The sequence below is a fragment of the Liolophura sinensis genome, chromosome 9, assembly GCF_032854445.1.
Source record: "Liolophura sinensis isolate JHLJ2023 chromosome 9, CUHK_Ljap_v2, whole genome shotgun sequence".
Taxonomy (NCBI): Eukaryota; Metazoa; Mollusca; class Polyplacophora; order Chitonida; family Chitonidae; genus Liolophura; species Liolophura sinensis.
Genome location: NC_088303.1, coordinates 4649987 through 4668004, shown reverse-complemented (window position 1 = coordinate 4668004; position 18018 = coordinate 4649987). Strand labels below are relative to the sequence as shown.

Here is an 18018-nt window from a genome sequence, read left to right as displayed (position 1 = left end):
CTAAGGACTTCTTCGTCGTCATATGATTGAAAAAGTTGTTAAGTACGACGTTAAACCCTAAGCGCTCACTCACTCACTCGAGAGTTCTCGAACCTTCACACATGCCTCAACATCAAGATATTTATTTATTTATTTATTTATTTATTTATTTATTTATTTATTTATGTATTTATTTGATTGGTGTTTTACGCCGTACTCAAGAATATTTCACTTATAGTGTGTCCAGTATTATGGTGGGTGGAAACCGGGCAGAGCCCGGAGGAAACCCACGACCATCGGCAGGTTGCCTTCACACGTACGGTCGGAGAGGAAGCCAGCCTGAGCTGGACTTGAACTTACAGCGACTGCTGGGTCATCACGCTGCGCTAACCAATTGAGTCACAGAGGCCCCACATCAAGGTATTGACAGTTCCTTAACCTGTTTATACATCCAAACTGCATGTGTTAATACAGCCAAAAAACAAAGGATGTTAATTGTTGTACCGGCATAGGCATATGGAATGATATTTTTTAAACTGAGAAGTATACCTAATATGTAGATATAATCTGCTTTTATATATAGGCCTGCTTACATCTAACTGATCTTGCAGTATGCATATAACCCACCTTACGTGGCAGTGCAGAAAAAACAGTGAGCCCATGTATACAATGTTGATAGGCCCAGGTTAAGTTCATGACGGAACTTTACACTCCGTGTGGGCCCTATATCAATCTGTATACTGTTAACATTTATTCTTCACAATCCTACTAAGATTACTACAAAGATTTAAATACGTGTGTAATTAAAGCAGTTATGGTAGTCCTCAAACTAATGCCGCTAATTAATTTTCAGAATTTTAAATAGCTAAATAAAAATAGTTAATAAACCTTAATTACTGATATAGGCCTACCTAGCCCTACCAAAGAGTTACGTCTGGAGGGTACTATTTTTATTACTAGAATATTGCCTACATGGTTAAATGAACGAATCTAAAAGAGGACCTATAACAGAAGAAGAATTAAGAATCCTGGGATAAACTTTCTCCTAATTTATTTCAAGTTTGTATTCATTTATTCGTCCATCTCCTAAAACCGGAAGTGCGTGGTAAGTCGCGACTGCTGGAGTTGACCCCAAGCCTGCAGTCCTCCGTTCATTACGGCTGTACAGTACCCTACATAGGAAATGTGTAAACAACGCACGACATGCGGGTCAGCCGTATAGACCTACATAGTGCAGTAACGGTCGTCTTTGTACTTGCTGAGGAGTATGTGATTCGGTAATGGATGGACATTTCTCCGCTTTTGATAAGCAGACAGACAGAAAGTGACAATACCCTGCTGAAAGGAAAGAATCGTGAAAAGTACCCTAATTTATCAAGTGTTGTTGTTGTATAAATTTGTCGAACACATTATCTTGTAATTTGCCATAATTACAAGTGCCCAATAGATACCCAAATGTTTCTTTCCCTACCTATCCTTCCACCTTCCACAAGCAAAATACTGTCTCTCTGATGTCTGCAGTTAAGAAGTTCAATGCTGTTTTCAATACTACAAGTAACTAGGTTGATTAAAAAATCGTGACAATGCTTGACCATTAGCACTGATTGTTGATAGGTTATAAATCGAGTTTGTTGTGTGGCAAAAACAGTCAGCTCTTACTGGAGAAACACAGTTGCATGACTTAATTATACAATTACTGTGTAGAAAGGTTTACATACGGTCTTTAGCTGCAGTGCTACTACTGCCATTTAATTTTATGGAACATATACGTATTTGGAGCCTTTTCAGGGAGACCCTAATCTGAATGAAAGCGAATCACAGAAGATATAGTTTTGTATGATGAATGTTTCCTTACCACAAGAAAATGAATGACATATTGATGTTACCTTTTGAACATTTTACCCTACATCACATCTTAGGAACAAGAGGAAGTCTGGGTACTGGGTATGTAGAATGACAATAATAGGTCTGTTAAATAGAGTGACACTGGGTTGGGGTGTAGGGGACGGGTAAGTATTAATCCATAGGCGAAAGTCACGAGGGGACTGTGTAAACCTAATAGTTGGTTGTAGTGGTAATGACTAACTACTTTGACATCTTTTGGAATTGTCAAGCCTGCTTATTTTTAACTGTTTTAACTGAGCTGTCGTTTATCACTTGGGAAATCTCAGTTTGTAATTGTTTTCAACAGGTAAAATATACTGCAGTATCCATGACTACAGTACTCTAGAAAAGATTACAGCTCATCTGGTCAAAACGTCCTGTAGTACTTTCAGACATGCATTCATGGCGCAGTTGATTCCTAACTGAAAGCCCATTCATGGCGTCCATCTTCAAAAAACCCAAGCTCTCTGAGGTGCCAAACTGTGAGTTAAGGAATGACCTTGAGGGGGAAGAAAGTGGACAGAGAGATAGATGTACTCCAAGCCAGGATAGTGGCAGTGACAGGAAACTGGTCAGCATGGATGAGGAGTATTTCAGCAGCTACTCTCAAGTGGACATCCATGAATGTATGATTGCTGATGTGGTCAGGACCAGAACCTACAGGTGAGGTCAGCTCTCTAACCCTTCTGGCTGAGTGGTAAAGGGTGTCTTACAGACGTCACCACAGTGTTCAAAAGCCCACCACAGTGTTCAAAAGCACACCACAGAATTCAAGCATTTGAGGCCATTTAACTTTCATTACAATAATGTAGAAAGAGAAATGTAAGTATTCTTACTCATGGTTTTCAGTTGCCTGCCTGATGAATGTTACTTTACCTTTTAAATTTCATTTGAATTAAGACCAAGAGGGAAGGTCAGGTCGCTTTGAGTGAGATGTCTTAATTTTTCCATCCTCAGCTTTACTTCCTTCTGCATTGAACCTAAGGGGCCTCCGTGGCTCAGTCGGTTAAAGCGCTAGCGCAGCGTGATGACCCAGGAGTCTCTCACCAATGCAGTCACTGTGAGTTCAAGTCCAGCTCATGCTGGCGGCCGTATGTGAGAAGGTCTGGCAGCTACCGGGCGGATGGTCGTGGGTTTCCCCCAGGCTCTGCCCGGTTTCTACCCACCATAATGCTGGCCGCCGTCGTATAAGTGAAATATTCTTGAGTACGGCGTAAAACACCAATCCAAAAAAAAAAAAAAAAAAAAAAAAAAACTGCATTGAACCTTTAGCAATGGCACTAGATATAACAAGCCCTATACACTTGTACCTGTTTGCAGTGACTGGGAGTATGGTATGGCACAAAACACAAAAAGGGAAGTAATAGATTTACTCATGTATAAATTTATCCATCAATAAATATCCTTGATAATGCAGATATAGTGGCAAATTAAATGCTTGCGAAAATATATCTATATTGTAGATACATATATCATTTTAATATGAATGAATTGACCCTTGCATGCATTCAGTTTACTGGTAGTAGTGAAGAAGTATTAAAAGGCATGTCCTCTCAGATTTTGACTTTGTGGAGATGCCTTTACTTCCTCATTATTAATATTACTGGACTATGACTAATCATAACACAGTAAATTACAAAGTGTGATTATCATGACTCTATACTGTGTAACACTCCTTTACATTAGTGTCTTTAAGTTACATCTTCAAAAGTAAGAAAAGTCTGTTTACACCATACTTGTACACTTAGCCTATTCACACATGCATGGCACATCATCAGTAACATTATGTGTGATGTCATATGGAAATTCTTTGATCAAATGTCCTAGGTGGAAATTAACTATTTAGAGCACTATAAAAAAAGTCCACTGCATAACTAGACAATGCTCTACACATGATTGTTTTTGCTTCAACAAATGTGGTTAGTTTTTGTGGATGAATGGGGAGTGAACGACCACCTTTCACCAATTACCTTACAACCCAGTTGACTTGGGAGTTGCGTTTGAGTCTGTCACCTTATTGGTAAAGGTCCGATCAACGTTGGGAAATACAGGACGTTAAATTAATTATCAAGCAACGCCTTGTTACATAGAGGAACTATATTCTTGATTTTAAAAAGAAAAACCAAAAAAAACCAAAAAAAAAACCAATAATCGAATAAATACATCAAAGGTGACACTTATATTCTATACTAGCTATTGAATTTGTAGTTCCTGTTTTCAGAAAAATATTGAAGGTGTCTGTAACAATAATGCGATGTAGTTCAATGGACAGAACGTCACAGAAAAGAAGAAAGAAATAAGTTACCCTAATTCTTCAAGCGGCTCTGCAACTTATATTGTGAAAGATTCCTAGAGAACTATGGGGTGTAAAGAAATAATTTGTACAGTTTAATGAGGCTTGCATCTTTCATGACACAAACAAATCATTTTAGCATCATTTTCATCATAACTATATGCATAAATTACACTGGAAAAAGAGCTTTAATGGTTGAAAAGGTTGAAGATTTACAGTATGTGATTGTTGTTGAGGCAGTTGTCTCTCACCTGATGCTGTATTAAGCTTTCAACCTTTCCATTCCAGGTGGGCCATGTTAAAGAACTATGAAATATTACATGGAAAACTGGTGGCAGATGTGGGATCTGGCACAGGGATACTCAGTTTATTTGCTGTACAGGCAGGTGCTAAGCAAGTTTACGCCATTGAAGCGAGTAAAATGGCCAGTCAGTTGCCCGCCATCACAACTGAAAATAAAATTGAGGAGCGTATCTCGGTTATTCATGGGAAAGTAGAGGACATTGTGTTGCCCGAATGTGTCGATGTGATAATCAGTGAATGGATGGGCTATTTCTTGCTATATGAATCCATGTTGAATAGTGTTATTCAGGCAAGAGATCGCTGGTTGAAACCAGGTGGAATTATGATGCCTTCTGTTGCCACGTTATATCTGGCTCCTGTGTCGGATGAAGATTATGAAGACAAAATCTCCTTCTGGAAAGATGAGGTGACAAAACTTTACAAAGTTTCCTTGGCAACGATGATACCATTAGTTAAAAAGCAGATGTCCAAAACTGTTGTGGTAAAAACAGTTTCAGCCGAAAGCATACAATCTCACGCGGAGATCATTTCACAGTTTGACCTTAAAACTGTGACAGAGAAGGATTTGAAGATGATCCACAAAAAATTCTCATTCTCCTGTTTTGGACATTCGGTTCTTCATGGTCTTGTGGCTTGGTTTGACGTGGGGTTTCCTCAGGATATAAAGCTGACTACTTCACCATTTAAGGATGAGACTCACTGGGAGCAGTGTGTGATGTACTGGGATCAACCAATCACTGTTGAGCAGGACACTATGATAAAGGGCTCCATTTCTATATCACCCAATCAAAACAGACCACGTTTCCTTGACATTCAGCTGACGTATAAAGTGGGTGATCATCCACAACAGAGCAAGCATTATTACATGGCAGATGATTTATCTTGAAGCTTTATGTAAGACCGCACAGTGTAACCCACTGTCAAGACTTCATCAAGTTCTTGTGGTGATTCAGCAATTAAATCCATATGTATATTCCATGTAATTGAATGTTTTCTTTTTGGTTTCATTTTTGGACTGTAACAGAATGCAGGTACTATTAAGCAGTTTTACATGAGGGAACCAAGCATAATGGCTAATAACCGAACTTTATTGGCTGAAATGGGATGGCAGAATACGTGTCGTTTCATGGTAACCCCCCAGAAATCTGATTTTATACCTCAGTCTAATTACACCATGTACAGAATTGTCTGGTACATATGCATGTTCTCCAGAAAAAAATGTTCCAACTAACTGTTATTTTGCATGTTGTTTTTTACTTTGTTGTTGTTTAATATGACATATTATGGTAATTTGTGGAGCTCTGTTTATTTGATTGATTTATTTGATTTGGTGTTTTACTCAGTATTCATGAATATTTCACTTATATGAAATTTGGTGCGGAACCCACAACCATCCGCAGGCTGCTGGTAAATGTACATGTACGCGCATATGGCCGTGAGAAAGCGAACATGAGCTTGACTTGAACTTGATTCAGCAGCATTTGTGAGAGGCTTCGGGGTCATTGCGCTGCACTGGCACACTAACCACTTCTGCCACGCAGGCCACTGTGAAGCTCTAGATAATGTTGGTACTGAAGCTGGAATTAAAAGGAATACATTTTGTAAAGTTCTATCATCGATCCCTGGCTGTGTGCAGCAGATCACTCCATCCATGTATTTACGTATTGAGACTATTAAGACTTTTTGCGTTCATGTTTTGACATATAACTGGTGAAAGATCTTCACAAAATTCTCATACATAAATCGTGGTCATGTCAACACAGTTTTGTATTGCAGTCGCATTTTTGAGCGTGGCAGCAAACGTCAATCAAATAAATACATAAATAAATTTGGTCATCTGACCCACTGTGTTGGTTGAGTTACTGCCTAGGATGAGGAATTTTTCCAGATTTCTCTCTCTCCACTGTTCTTCACAGAAATGGGTGCAATAAACGGTCAGTTGCCTTCCTAGGTCCAGTGAAGTGAACTTCCATATCGTCTGTTAAGAGATCATTTGTTATCCATAAATATGACATTCATACTGAGCTCTCTGGAGGTAAAAATGTGTCACGGACGCATTTATCAGTTATTTACCTAAGGTTGATCGTTCACTCTGGCCAACCTGATTTCCCCATCGATTAAAATGACTGTCTTATAAGTGAAATATTCTTGAGAACAGTAATCATCAGTCAGTCAATCATTCAGCCAAACATGTACAGGTAAGTTGATATGCTGCCTTTTCTCGGTATTTCACATGTGCTACCTGATGCTTTTATCTTTAGTTCACGTGATATCTCTTGGAATAAGTTGAAGCAAGGAGATAACATTAGATAAAACAGAAAGCAGGCACTGCCTGCTAAATCCTGCCAAATTTACTGCACCGCTTAACTTCAGAATGTCAGGTGATTTCCTTGGAGTCTGGTTTCCTCCAGCCCTAAACCTGATCAGATGGATCAGTACTTGACAAAGTGTGGTAGTTTCCTTTGTAGAGTTTGCTGTCCACCAGCCTTTAACCTAATCGGGTAAGTCGGTACCTGACCAGGTGTGGTAGTTTCCTGTATAGAGCCTACTTTTGCTTCATCCTTAAACCTGATCAGGTGAGTCAGTACCTGACAAGGTATGGTGGTTTCCTTTATAGAGCCTGCTTTCCTCCAGCCTTAAACCTGCTCAGCTGAGTCATGTACCTGACAAGGTGTGGTGGTTTCCTTTGAGCCTACTTTCCTCCAGCCTTAAACCTGATCAGCTGTGTCATGTACTTGACAAGGTGTGGTGGTTTCCTTTATAGAGCCTACTTTCCTCCAGCCTTAAACCTGATCAGCTGAATCATGTACCTGAGACTGTGTTGTGGTTTTCTTTGAGCCTGCTTTCCTCCAGCCTTAAACCTGCTCAGCTGAATCATGTACCTGACAAGGTGTGGTGGTTTCCTTTGAGCCTACTTTCCTCCAGCCTTAAACCTGATCAGCTGAATCATGTACCTGACAAGGTGTGGTGGTTTCCTTTGAGCCTGCTTTCCTCCAGCCTTAAACCTGATCAGCTGTTTCATGTACCTGAGAAGGTGTGGTGGTTTCCTTTGAGCCTACTTTCCTCCAGCCTTAAACCTGATCAGCTGAATCATGTACCTGAGACGGTGTTGTGGTTTCCTTTGAGCCTGCTTTCCTCCAGCCTTAAACCTGCTCAGCTGAATCATGTACCTGAGAACGTGTGGTAATTTCCTTTGAGCCTGCTTTCCTCCAGCCTTAAACCTGCTCAGCTGAGTCATGTACCTGAGAAAGTGTGGTAGTTTCCTTTGAGCCTACTTTCCTCCAGCATTAAATCTGATCAGCTGAATCATGTACCTGACAAGATGTGGTGGTTTCCTTTGAGCCTACTTTCCTCTAGCCTTAAACCTGCTCAGCTGTGTCATGTACCTGACAAGGTGTGGTGGTTTCCTTTGAGCCTACTTTCCTCAGCCTTAAACCTGATCAGCTGTGTCATGTACCTGAGACGGTGTTGTGGTTTCCTTTGAGCCTACTTTCCTCCAGTCTTAAACCTGCTCAGCTGAGTCATGTACCTGACAAGGTGTGGTGGTTTCCCTTGAGCCTACTTTCCTCCAGCCTTAAACCTAATCAGCTGTGTCATGTACCTGACAAGGTGTGGTGGTTTCCTTTGAGCCTACTTTCCTCAGCCTTAAACCTGATCAGCTGTGTCATGTACCTGACAAGGTGTGGTGGTTTCCTTTGAGCCTACTTTCCTCCAGCCTTAAACCTGCTCAGCTGAGTCATGTACCTGACAAGGTGTGGTGGTTTCCCTTGAGCCTACTTTCCTCCAGCCTTAAACCTGCTCAGCTGAATCATGTACCTGACAAGGTGTGGTGGTTTCCTTTGAGCCTACTTTCCTCCAGCCTTAAACCTGATCAGCTGAATCATGTACCTGACAAGGTGTGGTGGTTTTCTTTGAGCCTACTTTCCTCCAGCCTTAAACCTGCTCAGCTGAATCATGTACCTGACAAGGTGTGGTGGTTTCCTTATAGCACTGTGCCAGTGCTTTGAGCCTTTCAAAATGATATACTACTTGAGACATGCATTGTTGTGAATATGGCTGAGCAGCCCTGGAATACAGACCTGGGTCCCATTGCTCCAAGTAAAAACTGGCATTATGTCATGTTTTTATATATTATCTCTCCTTACATATGTAATTTAGTTGTGATTTTGAATGTGTAATTTATCAGTCATAACAAAATTAGTGATCAAATTTACCGGCAATCTATGACCTGGACATGAACTTGATAAATGTGAAGAAAAACTGTTGTCACAATCCTGCTTAGTCAACCTTGTTACTGTCATGTTTCCACTTCAGTAGAGTTGTGTTTGTATTATGGACTGGATCACTAACTCCAACAGAACACTGCCCAGATAATATTTATGTATTTCTTGTTGTTCAGTGTGAGCAGTTTGCTGGGTCTCCTACAAGGCCAGGTTAAATGATATCATGGGCCTGACTAGTTCCTTTTCCATAATAAGGAGGGGGTGGGGATTGGCAGGGGTGAGGGGGGAGCAGGTTTGTGCCACGAGCATTGTGTGTGCCCTGTGATTGGCATATTTGTCATCTACAAAGAAGGTCTATTCATAGGCGTCAGAATACCAGCTTGGCATACACAGATAGACTTATCACGCTGATTGTAGTCACTCAATACACCATGGTTCATAAAGCAGAATAAAGTGTTGATGAAGTCTTTGTGCTGTGCCCAAATCAACACCATGATAGGCCTCCTGCCAAAAATCACCACCATCTATCTACTTATACCAACTTACTGTAGTCGATACTTGTACATGTATGTACATATGACCTGCTGTATAGCAGAGCTGACCTTCGTTTTCATCACAGACTGCTGGAATTTTTACCCAAAGACCATGGAGTCCAGGGCACATACAAGTAAGGCCATAATAATCTGGAATGAAATCCAGATTTCACTGGGCACAGTAAGTTGGCATTAGTTGTTTGACTGAAAGAAAAAATCAGTTAGTATTGTCTGTTATAGTAGAATTGAAGGAGTAATATTTGTATGGCGGCTACACTATTATAACTGTACAACTGGTAGAACATCGTTTTAGGCAACGGTTCACTGATGTGCACTGTTGTATCATCCTGTATAGGCTAAACTTTTGTATGTACCCATTGTTGTCTGAGAATGGTTACTAATACAAAAGCCATTCCAAAATCTAGGAGAATTTCCTTACCATGAGGCCTTCTTAGAGTACTTCTATATGTACATCAAATATTTTGTCTGTATTACCTTGCAATCAGAGTTTTGTCCTGAGTCACACTGAGAACAGCAGATTTATTTATTTGATTGGTGTTTTACGCCATACTCCACCAGGAATATTTCGCTTATACGACGATGGCCAGCATCATGGTGGGAGGAAACCGGACTGAGCCTGAGGGAAACCCACAACACATGGAGAACATTAGAGTTAATGTGTGTATATATAGTACTACTGGTCAACTGACCAGGGCTAAGGTGAGATTACATTCCTACTTATGATGTTCACCAATCTGTATACTGCATACATATACCTGTGTGGACATGTAGTATGGGCGAACACAAAGGTGTTTGTACAAGGTTAAGATAGGGGAACATCTAGTGTAGAACATTTAACCAGTAAAGTAATTTGTTTGTTTGAAGCAAATTTTATGTGTGGTTGCATGAACATGGCCTTGTAGAGTTTTTGGTTTTACTTTTCAAGTGTAACCTGATGACACAGGCCTATCATTACTGGTTTTTCTTTTCACTTGTAACCTGATGACACAGGCCAGTCATTATTGGTTTTTCTTTTCACTTGTAACCTGATGACACAGGCCTGTTGTTACTGATTTTTCTTTTCACTTGTAACCTGATGACACAGGCCTGTCATTACTGGTTTTTCTTTTCACTTTTAACCTGATGACACAGGCCTGTCATTACTGGAATTTCTTTTCACTTGTAACCTGATGACACAGGCCTGTCATTACTGGTTTTTCTTTTCACTTTTAACCTGATGACACAAGCCTGTCATTACTGGAATTTCTTTTCACTTGTAACCTGATAACACAGGCCTGTTGTTACTGGTTTTTCTTTTCACTTGTAACCTGATGACACAGGCCTGTTGTTAGTGGTTTTTCTTTTCACTTGTAACCTGATGACACAGGCCTGTTGTTACTGGTTTTTCTTTTCACCTGTAACCTGATGACACAGGCCTGTTGTTACTGGTTTTTCTTTTCACCTGTAACCTGATGACACAGGCCTGTTGTTACTGGTTTTTCTTTTCACCTGTAACCTGATGACACAGGCCTGTTGTTACTGGTTTTTCTTTTCACTTGTAACCTGATGACACAGGCCTGTTGTTACTGGTTTTTCTTTTCACTTGTAACCGGATGACATAGGCCTGTTGTTACTGGTTTTTCTTTTCACTTGTAACCTGATGACACAGGCCTGTTGTTACTGGTTTTTCTTTTCACTTGTAACCTGATGACACAGGCCTGTTGTTACTGGTTTTTCTTTTCACTTGTAACCTGATGACATAGGCCTGTTGTTACTGGTTTTTCTTTTCACTTGTAACCTGATGACATAGGCCTATCATTATTTTAATGTAATAGCTAGTTATATGTATTTGTATTTTACTTATTTATATATTTGATCAGTGTTTACACCGTACTCAAGAATATTTCATTTATACGATGGTGACCAGCATTATAGGGGGAGGAAACAGGGGGTTGTATATTACTGCTTAACTATAGTAATATATCAGTTTTATGCATTTGAACACAATTAAAGCTTTGTAACTTTTGGGACGCTATACACTGTATGTGGAAAACACGTATGTCTCATTGGGCATGCTATTTTTACATTTGAGATAGAATTAATGCAACAATATGCATGTATTTCTCCTGCTGCATTAATTTCAAAAGAAACCTGGTACACAGTATGTATATCTTGGTACGTACATGTACTCATGTTCTTGTTTTTAGCCAGCTCATGGACAATTGGATTAGGCCATTCTTTCTGATTTCTGGCTGACCCCATAAAGCGTGAGTTAATCTCTTATTCTTGCAATCTGTTAATCCATCAGTAACTTGTAAACGTTCCAGCTGACCTCAGTGTGCACATATTTAAACCCTGATCATGACAATTTCTTTATTGTTCAGTGATCATAAAACTGGCGTAGCAAGTACCTATATAAATGTACTGGTACACTCAATCTATAATGTGTTTTTTTTTAATTTATTTCATCAGTTCTATAACAAAAAACTCTGTGGATTTTATAGGGATTAGTTAACAATTGTGGAGATTGCTCATTTTATCAGTTGATTTCTCTGTTTTATTTAACAACAGTTTCCTGTTTACTAATGTTTAGTAAATAACTGTAATAACTGTTAAACTTACACGTACAAAATTCCTTGAATTGTGCCTCAGCTGACATGTATGTCATTTTGCTGCTGACTTAAACCTTTCCCCCTTCTTATCAACATGGTAAAACAGTCTCATTAATTTGTTAGTGATAAATTAGTCAGTGTTCCAATGTGTCCATTTGTGTACTCAGTGCACTGATGAGCCCTGGAGATGACTGGTGGATTTTACCAGCACATATAAACCCTTGTTACATGTAGCTTGACTGGTCATGTAGGTGTACATACAGTTTATAACTTGACTGCAATATGCCAACGGCAAAAACTGAAAAGATGCTAATTTCTCTACAAATCTTGTTTTAAACAATTTAAATTGCAGATTTGTAAAACAAGCACCAGTTTACTTTATGATTTTATAATTTTAATAATAAAACCCAACAAACTATGTAATCTTACATTCACGTATAACTTTGCCTTGCATTTGATTTACTTATTTAATCGTTTATTTTATGGGTGTATTATGCTATTTTCAAGAAAATTCACTTGTGGCTTAATATTATATTATACGTTAATACCAGCAGTTATCACAGAGAAATTAAACACACATTTTTCTGAAACCTAAAGAACTTATATGGTGCAGTACTGTTTATGATTAGTGAGATGGGATAGGTCTGATTCTTATCTTGGTACCCTTATCTCCACGCCAATGTGCACAGATTCTCAAGGGATGAAGGGGGATAACTCCTGCAGACAGCAGTGACAAGTCTCCCCTCTGTGATCAGCATAACTTGATCTCATCATGTCTTACTCCACTGCAAAAGGGAAGCAAAAGGTAAGTCATGTAAATGGTTTAAAGTTAGTTGGTGTATATGCCTTCAGGTTCACTTAATATATGACAGGATATTGCAAGCTTTTTTTTTAAAATCTATTTCATTAATTTTGATAATCTCCAACATCCAAAATGAATATTTTATTCATTTACTAATTAGATGTTCATCCAAAAATGACATTTTTATCTTTCTCTAGTTTTATGTCTGGCTCCATATGGAGATATCTTGTATGGATATATGAGGATGAGTTTAGACCACATATTTGCATATTGTTTTTCCACAGTAGATACTTTGAGCACCATCTTGCTCAGCTGATTTCGCAATACATATATATTTTTGTTCATGTTTTTAATGTATATTTTGTGAAGACTGCCTGTGTAGGCTTATGTGTACTTATTTTCTATGCTGTGGTTATGTAATCAGTTCTTGCAATGCTAGTATGTAATATTTTTAAAACAATATCCAGGGGCCTCCGTGGCTCAGTTGAGGCCTCTTAACAAAGTAGTCGTTGTGAGTTCAAGTCCAGCTCATACTCGCTTCCTCTCCAGCCGTAAGTGGGAAGGTTTGCCAGCAACCTGCGGATGGTCATGAGTTCCCCCGCTGGGCTCTGCCCGGTTTCCTTCCACCATAACGCTGGCCGCCGTCGTATAAGTGAAATATTCTTAAGTACAGTGTAAAACATCAATCAAATAAAATAAATAAATAAAACAAAATCCCTCCCTTTGTTATTCATTATGACATAATTTAGACGTTTATGCCTTTTTTTGTTTTTTCTCAACATTCTACATGACCTTTAATCTCTTATTGCCTTGCACTGTTACAAATATGATATTGTTATTATTACCCCAAATTTCCTTTGTGCTTGGATCAGTCTGGCCTAGTGTTCAAGGGTCCCATGTCGTACATCCCCCGCCTGATAGGGAAGAAGGCTGTACCATCTCCATCCAGGGTGGAACTATGGAAGACTCAGATGGGACTGGACGGTGAGCTTCAGCTTCTCAAGATTATATATCTTCTTTTTATTCATTTTGTAATTACTTTAATTAGAAACTGATGTTTTACACAGGGCTAAAGAGTTTTTCATTTGTACAACAGCAAACAGGTTATATATGGATGTAGAAAACTATAACAGCAAGAACACCTTCTCTCCAGGTACTTGTAGTAGATTTGTTTTGTTTATTGTTTGTGGAGGAAACCCAAGTGCCAACTACATGTAGGAAGCCATCGATCTCTGGCAGTTTATGCTGGGAAGCGTACGATCGCATCAAGATGGCAGCAGGGAGTGGATCAGGGTCTGAGTGTGATGGCCGGACCGTGTGTGTTTGGCTGGGCAATGCTGGCCTATGTTCCGGCTGTGTATGGCTGGGTCATGCTGGCCTAGGGTCCGGTTGAGTATGGTTTTAGTCATGCTGGCCTAGGGTCCGGCTGTGTATGGTTGGGTCATGCCTGCCTGGGGTCTGACTGTGTATGGTTGGGTCATGCTGGCCGAGGGTCCGGCTGTGTATGGTTGGGTCATGCTGGCCTAGGGTTCGGCTGTGTATGGTTGGGTCATGCTGGCCTAGGGTCCGGCTGTGTATGAATGGGTCATGCTGGCCTAGGGTCCGGCTGAGTATGGTTTTAGTCATGCTGGCCTAGGGTCCGGCTGTGTATGGTTGGGTCATGCTGGCCTAGGGTCCGGCTGTGTATGGTTTTAGTCATGCTGGCCTAGGGTGTGGCTGTGTATGTTTGGGTCTTGCTGGCTTAGGATCTGGCTGTGTATGGTTGGGTCATGCTGGCCTAGGGTCTGGCTGTGTATGGTTGGGTCATGCTGGCTTAGGGTCCGGCTATGTATGGTTGGGTCATGCTGGCCCAGGGTCTGGCTATGGTTGGGTCATGCTGGCCTAGGGTCCGGCTGTGTATGGTTGGGTCATGCTGGCCTAGGGTCCGGCTGTGTATGGTTGGGTCATGCCTGCCTGGGGTCTGGCTGTGTATGGTTGGGTCACGCTGGCCTAGGATGTGGCTGTGTATGGTTGGGTCATGCTGGCCTAGGGTCCGGCTGTGTATGGTTGGGTCATGCTGGCCTAGGGTTCGGCTGTGTATGGTTGGGTCATGCTGGCCTAGGGTTCGGCTGTGTATGGTTGGGTCATGCCTGCCTGGGGTCCGGCTGTGTATGGTTGGGTCATGCTAGCCTAGGGTCCGGCTGTGTATGGTTGGGTCATGCTGGCCTAGGATCTGGCCATGTATGGTTGGGTCATGCTGGCCCAGGGTCTGGCTGTGTATGGTTGGGTCATGCTGGCCTAGGGTCTGGCCATGTATGGTTGGGTCATGCTGGCCTAGGGTCTGGCTGTGTATGGTTGGGTCATGCTGGCCTAGGGTCTGGCTGTGTATGGTTGGGTCTTGCTGGCCTAGGGTGTGGCTGTGTATGGTTGGGTCATGCTGGCCTAGGATCTGGCTGTGTATGGTTGGGTTATGCTGGCCTAGGGTGTGGCTGTGTGTGGTTGGGTCATGCTGGCCTAGGATCTGGCTGTGTATGGTTGGGCCATGCTGGCCTAGGATCTGGCTGTGTATGGTTGGGTCATGCTGGCCTAGGATGTGGCTGTGTATGGTTGGCCCATGCTGGCCTAGGATGTGGCTGTGTATGGTTGGGTCATGCTGGCCCAGGGTCTGGCTGTGTATGGTTGGGTCATGCTGGCCTAGGGTCTGGCCATGTATGGTTGGGTCATGCTGGCCTAGGTTCTGGCTGTGTATGGTTGGGTCATGCTGGCCTAGGATCTGGCTGTGTATGGTTGGGTCATGCTGGCCTAGGGTCTGGCTGTGTATGGTTGGGTCTTGCTGGCCTAGGGTGTGGCTGTGTATGGTTGGGTCATGCTGGCCTAGGATCTGGCTGTGTATGGTTGGGTTATGCTGGCCTAGGGTGTGGCTGTGTGTGGTTGGGTCATGCTGGCCTAGGATCTGGCTGTGTATGGTTGGGCCATGCTGGCCTAGGATCTGGCTGTGTATGGTTGGGTCATGCTGGCCTAGGATGTGGCTGTGTATGGTTGGCCCATGCTGGCCTAGGATGTGGCTGTGTATGGTTGGGTCATGCTGGCCCAGGGTCTGGCTGTGTATGGTTGGGTCATGCTGGCCTAGGGTCTGGCCATGTATGGTTGGGTCATGCTGGCCTAGGTTCTGGCTGTGTATGGTTGGGTCATGCTGGCCTAGGATCTGGCTGTGTATGGTTGGGTCATGCTGGCCTAGGGTCTGGCTGTGTATGGTTGGGTCTTGCTGGCCTAGGGTGTGGCTGTGTATGGTTGGGTCATGCTGGCCTAGGATCTGGCTGTGTATGGTTGGGTTATGCTGGCCTAGGGTGTGGCTGTGTGTGGTTGGGTCATGCTGGCCTAGGATCTGGCTGTGTATGGTTGGGCCATGCTGGCCTAGGATCTGGCTGTGTATGGTTGGGTCATGCTGGCCTAGGATGTGGCTGTGTATGGTTGGCCCATGCTGGACTAGGTTCTGGCTGTGTATGGTTGGGTCATGCTGGACTAGGTTCTGGCTGTGTATGGTTGGGTCATGCTGGCCTAGGGTCCGGCTGTGTGTGGTTGGGTCATGCTGGCCTAGGATCTGGCTGTGTATGGTTGGGCCATGCTGGCCTAGGATCTGGCTGTGTATGGTTGGGTCATGCTGGCCTAGGATCTGGCTGTGTATGGTTGGGCCATGCTGGCCTAGGGTCTGGCTGTGTATGGTTGGGTCATGCTGGCCTAGGGTCCGGCTGTGCTGTAAGCGGGCGCCAGTGAACTTCATGCGAGACTGCACAACTGTTGATCTTGGGGCCTTGGAGACCATAAACCACTGACAGCACTCATGTGCGTACTCTTGAGTTCATAGAAGACCACTTGTCTTTAATACACCAATATGGTGAGCATAGCTGTACTTATCCTTTACATGTTGGAATCATGTAATTATCATAGTTTGCCAAATGTTGCTGGTTATATTCAGTCATTGTGGTTTAATTCTTCCATCCATGGTATTAGTATAGCTAACAAGTACGGTATATGCATTCTTAAAAATGACATATATTTCATTATAAAGATTTGCATGTGAACTTGAGACAGTGTGTTTTGTTTGTTGTCCAGATGACCCAGGGGATGAGAGGTGTGAGTTAGAAGCTGATGATGAAGACAAACCAGCCTCCACACCAGATACAGGTAAGTTCCCACCTGACAAAGGGGAGTCCCCACCTGACACAGGGAATTCACCACCTGACCTAAGAGGGTTCTCATTGTGATGAATTGGGTGAAGGCTCAGGGGCTAGAAGTGTACACGTCTGATTAGTGTTTTATGTTGTACTAAGTTTTCAATCAGTACATGTATTGTATCTTCTTGTACCATGACACAAGTCCAAGACACCACTGAAGTATCATGTCAAGGACACTAGACATGAGTGGGTGTGTGGGACAGAGGGGAAGGGGCGAACAACCCCTTATCGTACTTGAACATTTTTCAGTCATATGATGATTGTACAGTAGATGTATTGTGTCTTCTTGTGGCAGAGCGAGTCCAAGCCACCCCTAAAATATCATGTAGAAGACGTTAGACATGAGTGGATGTTTGGGTGGGTGGGGAAGGGGGAGATGGAGAAAGGGGGGATGGGGAAGGGGGGAGGGGGAAAGGGGCAAAGGGGGGGCCAAATCTGTGCTTCATATTCTTCATATTCATAAAAATCACATGACTTAATCTGACCCAAAAGGGCCACAATGTTATATTCTATTTAAATGCAATAAACTTGCATATATATATGTGTACGTGTAGCAAGAATATAGCCCCTTTTGGTCGCAGATGAACCCTCGTTAATTTCTAATGATTAATGTTCAAAGCACCTGATGCAGGTTGATGGGAGGATGGTTAAACATAACCACATATCCATTCTTACTCTTTGTCTCTGTGGGAAGTTTTTATATGAGCCTATATTTGGTCATTTGATACATGTATGCATAGTTCTAGCTTTAATGATTATTCATGCATTGTTCAGGTTTGGAATAAATCAAATGCAGTTATAAATGAGACAGGTTTTGCATGTTTGGTGTTGGCTCTGCTGGGATCAGCTACAGTAACATTCCAGGGTAGCCTTTGTTTTGCAGATAAGATATTTACCAAAGATGCAAATGTGACTGACTGGCCACTAGGATTATTCATACTCACAACTGAGTGATTCTATTTAAAGGAAGAGGTCAATCTAGTATAATTCTCATCGAAGTGAAAGAATGAGGGATTCAAAATTTTAAATGAACCATTGATTTTTAGCTGCAACCAGCCTCTCTATAGGTCAGTCTGTCCGTTATTCTGCCTGTTATTCTGTCTGTCTGTTGGTCGGCCAAACATTGGACATCATGACATCCACTTAATGAGGGACCAGAATGCAAGATGGCATCA

The 18018-nt window shown here is 42.0% G+C and overlaps 2 protein-coding genes across 6 annotated transcripts in view; both read left to right on the top strand.

The window, feature by feature from the left end:
* The first annotated feature begins 1164 nt into the window (after nucleotides 1-1164).
* Nucleotides 1165-6288, top strand: LOC135474918 (protein arginine N-methyltransferase 6-like). Of its 5 annotated transcripts, none has more exons than XM_064754604.1 (3): nucleotides 1165-1256; nucleotides 2171-2526; nucleotides 4445-6288. In XM_064754604.1, exons 2-3 carry the CDS (start codon nucleotides 2300-2302, stop codon nucleotides 5343-5345), a joined length of 1128 nt encoding a protein of 375 aa, XP_064610674.1. In that variant the 5' UTR covers nucleotides 1165-1256; nucleotides 2171-2299; the 3' UTR covers nucleotides 5346-6288. The 5 variants fall into 5 exon arrangements, with proteins under 5 accessions (XP_064610674.1, XP_064610675.1, XP_064610673.1 ...); XM_064754605.1 differs by having other exon boundaries at nucleotides 1171-1340; nucleotides 2247-2526; XM_064754603.1 differs by having other exon boundaries at nucleotides 1171-1340.
* Nucleotides 6289-9079: 2791 nt separating this feature from the next.
* LOC135475248 (kinesin-like protein KIFC3) overlaps nucleotides 9080-18018 on the top strand; it is a 33819-nt gene continuing 24880 nt past the window's right edge. Inside the window, exons 1-5 of the mRNA XM_064755073.1 lie at nucleotides 9080-9349; nucleotides 11423-11482; nucleotides 12517-12632; nucleotides 13502-13613; nucleotides 16722-16793. Of these exons, the coding sequence (XP_064611143.1) occupies nucleotides 12600-12632; nucleotides 13502-13613; nucleotides 16722-16793 (217 nt within the window). The 5' untranslated portion in view covers nucleotides 9080-9349; nucleotides 11423-11482; nucleotides 12517-12599. The remainder of the gene's footprint in view (nucleotides 9350-11422; nucleotides 11483-12516; nucleotides 12633-13501; nucleotides 13614-16721; nucleotides 16794-18018) is intronic.

Coding starts and splice junctions, on each gene's coding strand:
- LOC135474918 (XM_064754604.1), top strand. CDS start 2,300: ATGGCGTCCATCTTCAAAAAACCCAAGCTCTCTGAGGTGCCAAACTGT. Junction 2,527..4,444: donor GTCAGGACCAGAACCTACAG/GTGAGGTCAGCT, acceptor TTTCCATTCCAG/GTGGGCCATGTTAAAGAACT.